This window comes from Temnothorax curvispinosus, unplaced genomic scaffold (genome assembly GCF_003070985.1).
Source record: "Temnothorax curvispinosus isolate PA1 unplaced genomic scaffold, ASM307098v1 QBEX01014838.1, whole genome shotgun sequence".
NCBI classification, from domain to species: Eukaryota; Metazoa; Arthropoda; class Insecta; order Hymenoptera; family Formicidae; genus Temnothorax; species Temnothorax curvispinosus.
In genome coordinates, this window is record NW_020224618.1 from 1 (window position 1) to 1,498 (window position 1,498).

General features: G+C 26.0%; 1 protein-coding gene across 1 annotated transcript; it reads left to right on the top strand.

Annotated features, from left to right (window-relative positions):
- Positions 1-139: 139 nt before the first annotated feature.
- On the top strand, positions 140-1,018 carry LOC112465026 (fatty acid synthase-like; the record flags this gene model as incomplete). Its single annotated transcript, XM_025032385.1, has 2 exons — positions 140-615; positions 764-1,018. Coding segments are annotated over 2 exons (731 nt in total), but the record flags the coding sequence as incomplete, so codon positions are not given.
- Positions 1,019-1,498: the final 480 nt, after the last annotated feature.

Sequence of the window (1,498 nt, forward strand, 5' to 3'; positions counted from 1 at the left end):
ACCTTTTATGCATATTTACCAAGAAATGTAATAATTTGAATCTTAATTAAAATTTTTGTTGTATATTAAATTTTAAAAAATTAACTAGAATAACATAAAATTGATTTTATTATACAAATCTTACCTTATTTCAAAATAGGATTAAAGAACATAAACACAGTGCCACCAAACATACCACTGGTCGAAATGGGTATGGATTCGATGATGGCAGTTGAAATTAAGCAAACGTTGGAAAGAGAGTTCGATATTTCCTTGACAGCGCAAGACATTAAAACTCTAAGTTTTGCTAAACTTCGACAAATGACAATTACAACAGAACAAGGAAAGATACACGATACAAATAAAATTGAGCCGAGTAATTTAGAAGACTTTGATATGCTGATTCGAAAAATGAAAGATGCAGACTTTGTTCCAGATATTCTTGTAGAATTTGTTACCAAGAAAGAGGTTGATCGAGGCAATATATTTCTTTTACCAGGAATTGAAGGATGTTCAAGCGTATATAAAACTGTGGCATCAGGAATTAAATCTTCGGCAACGTGTTTGCAACACGATGTACTTAATATTCCTGATGAAAGTCATTCAGTGATGAAATCAGCCGCTTATTTGCTGCCTGTAAGAAGATTAAATTTATTTAAAATATTTATTTTGATTATTTTTAAATAGTTTATAGGTATATATATAAGTAATATTTAACAATTAGAGGTACAAATCTTTCGTATTATATCACAGCTTACACATACATTTATATTTATTTTCTTAGCACATATTAAAGAAAATGAAAGATCAAAAGAAATTTCTAATAGTGGGTTATTCGTTTGGATCTTTAATTGCCATTGAATTAGCAAGATTATTAGAAGCTAAAGATTTCTTAGGACGTTTAATATTAATAGACGGAGCTCCCGATCAAATAAAATTTTGGACTAATCAATATTTGGACTGTACTTCGCCAGATGAGTTACAAAATGTGATATTACTTCGTTTATTGGAAATGTACACTATAATTAACAAGAAAAAGGTTAGTAAATGATAAAAAAACACATTTTGATTTTTTATTGTAAAAGCTATTTATGTAATTTTAATCTTATATAAATTTAAATAAATTAATAACACACACACACATAAAATAATTTATTATAACATGAATATCTTCAGGGATTGTATTTGAATCTTGAAATAGTGAAAGTTTTACATTTTGTTTTGTATGTTTGTGTCATGATTAAAGGATAAAAATAGTTTTAGATAAAAAGCACAATAAGTGAGTATTAATAAATATGTAAGGAATTTTAATGAAATAAATAAGAATATATTTTATATTATTTTTTATATTAATAAAACGCAAATGTTACTTTGGCACAATTATTATTATTAATTATATAAAATTTTCTTATTTACAGCTTGCGTTAGAGCTGAATAAATGTAATACATGGAACGAAAAATTAAAAATATTTTTAGCTTACTTCCCGAACGAGATAGATATATTGACCACTGAAAATAA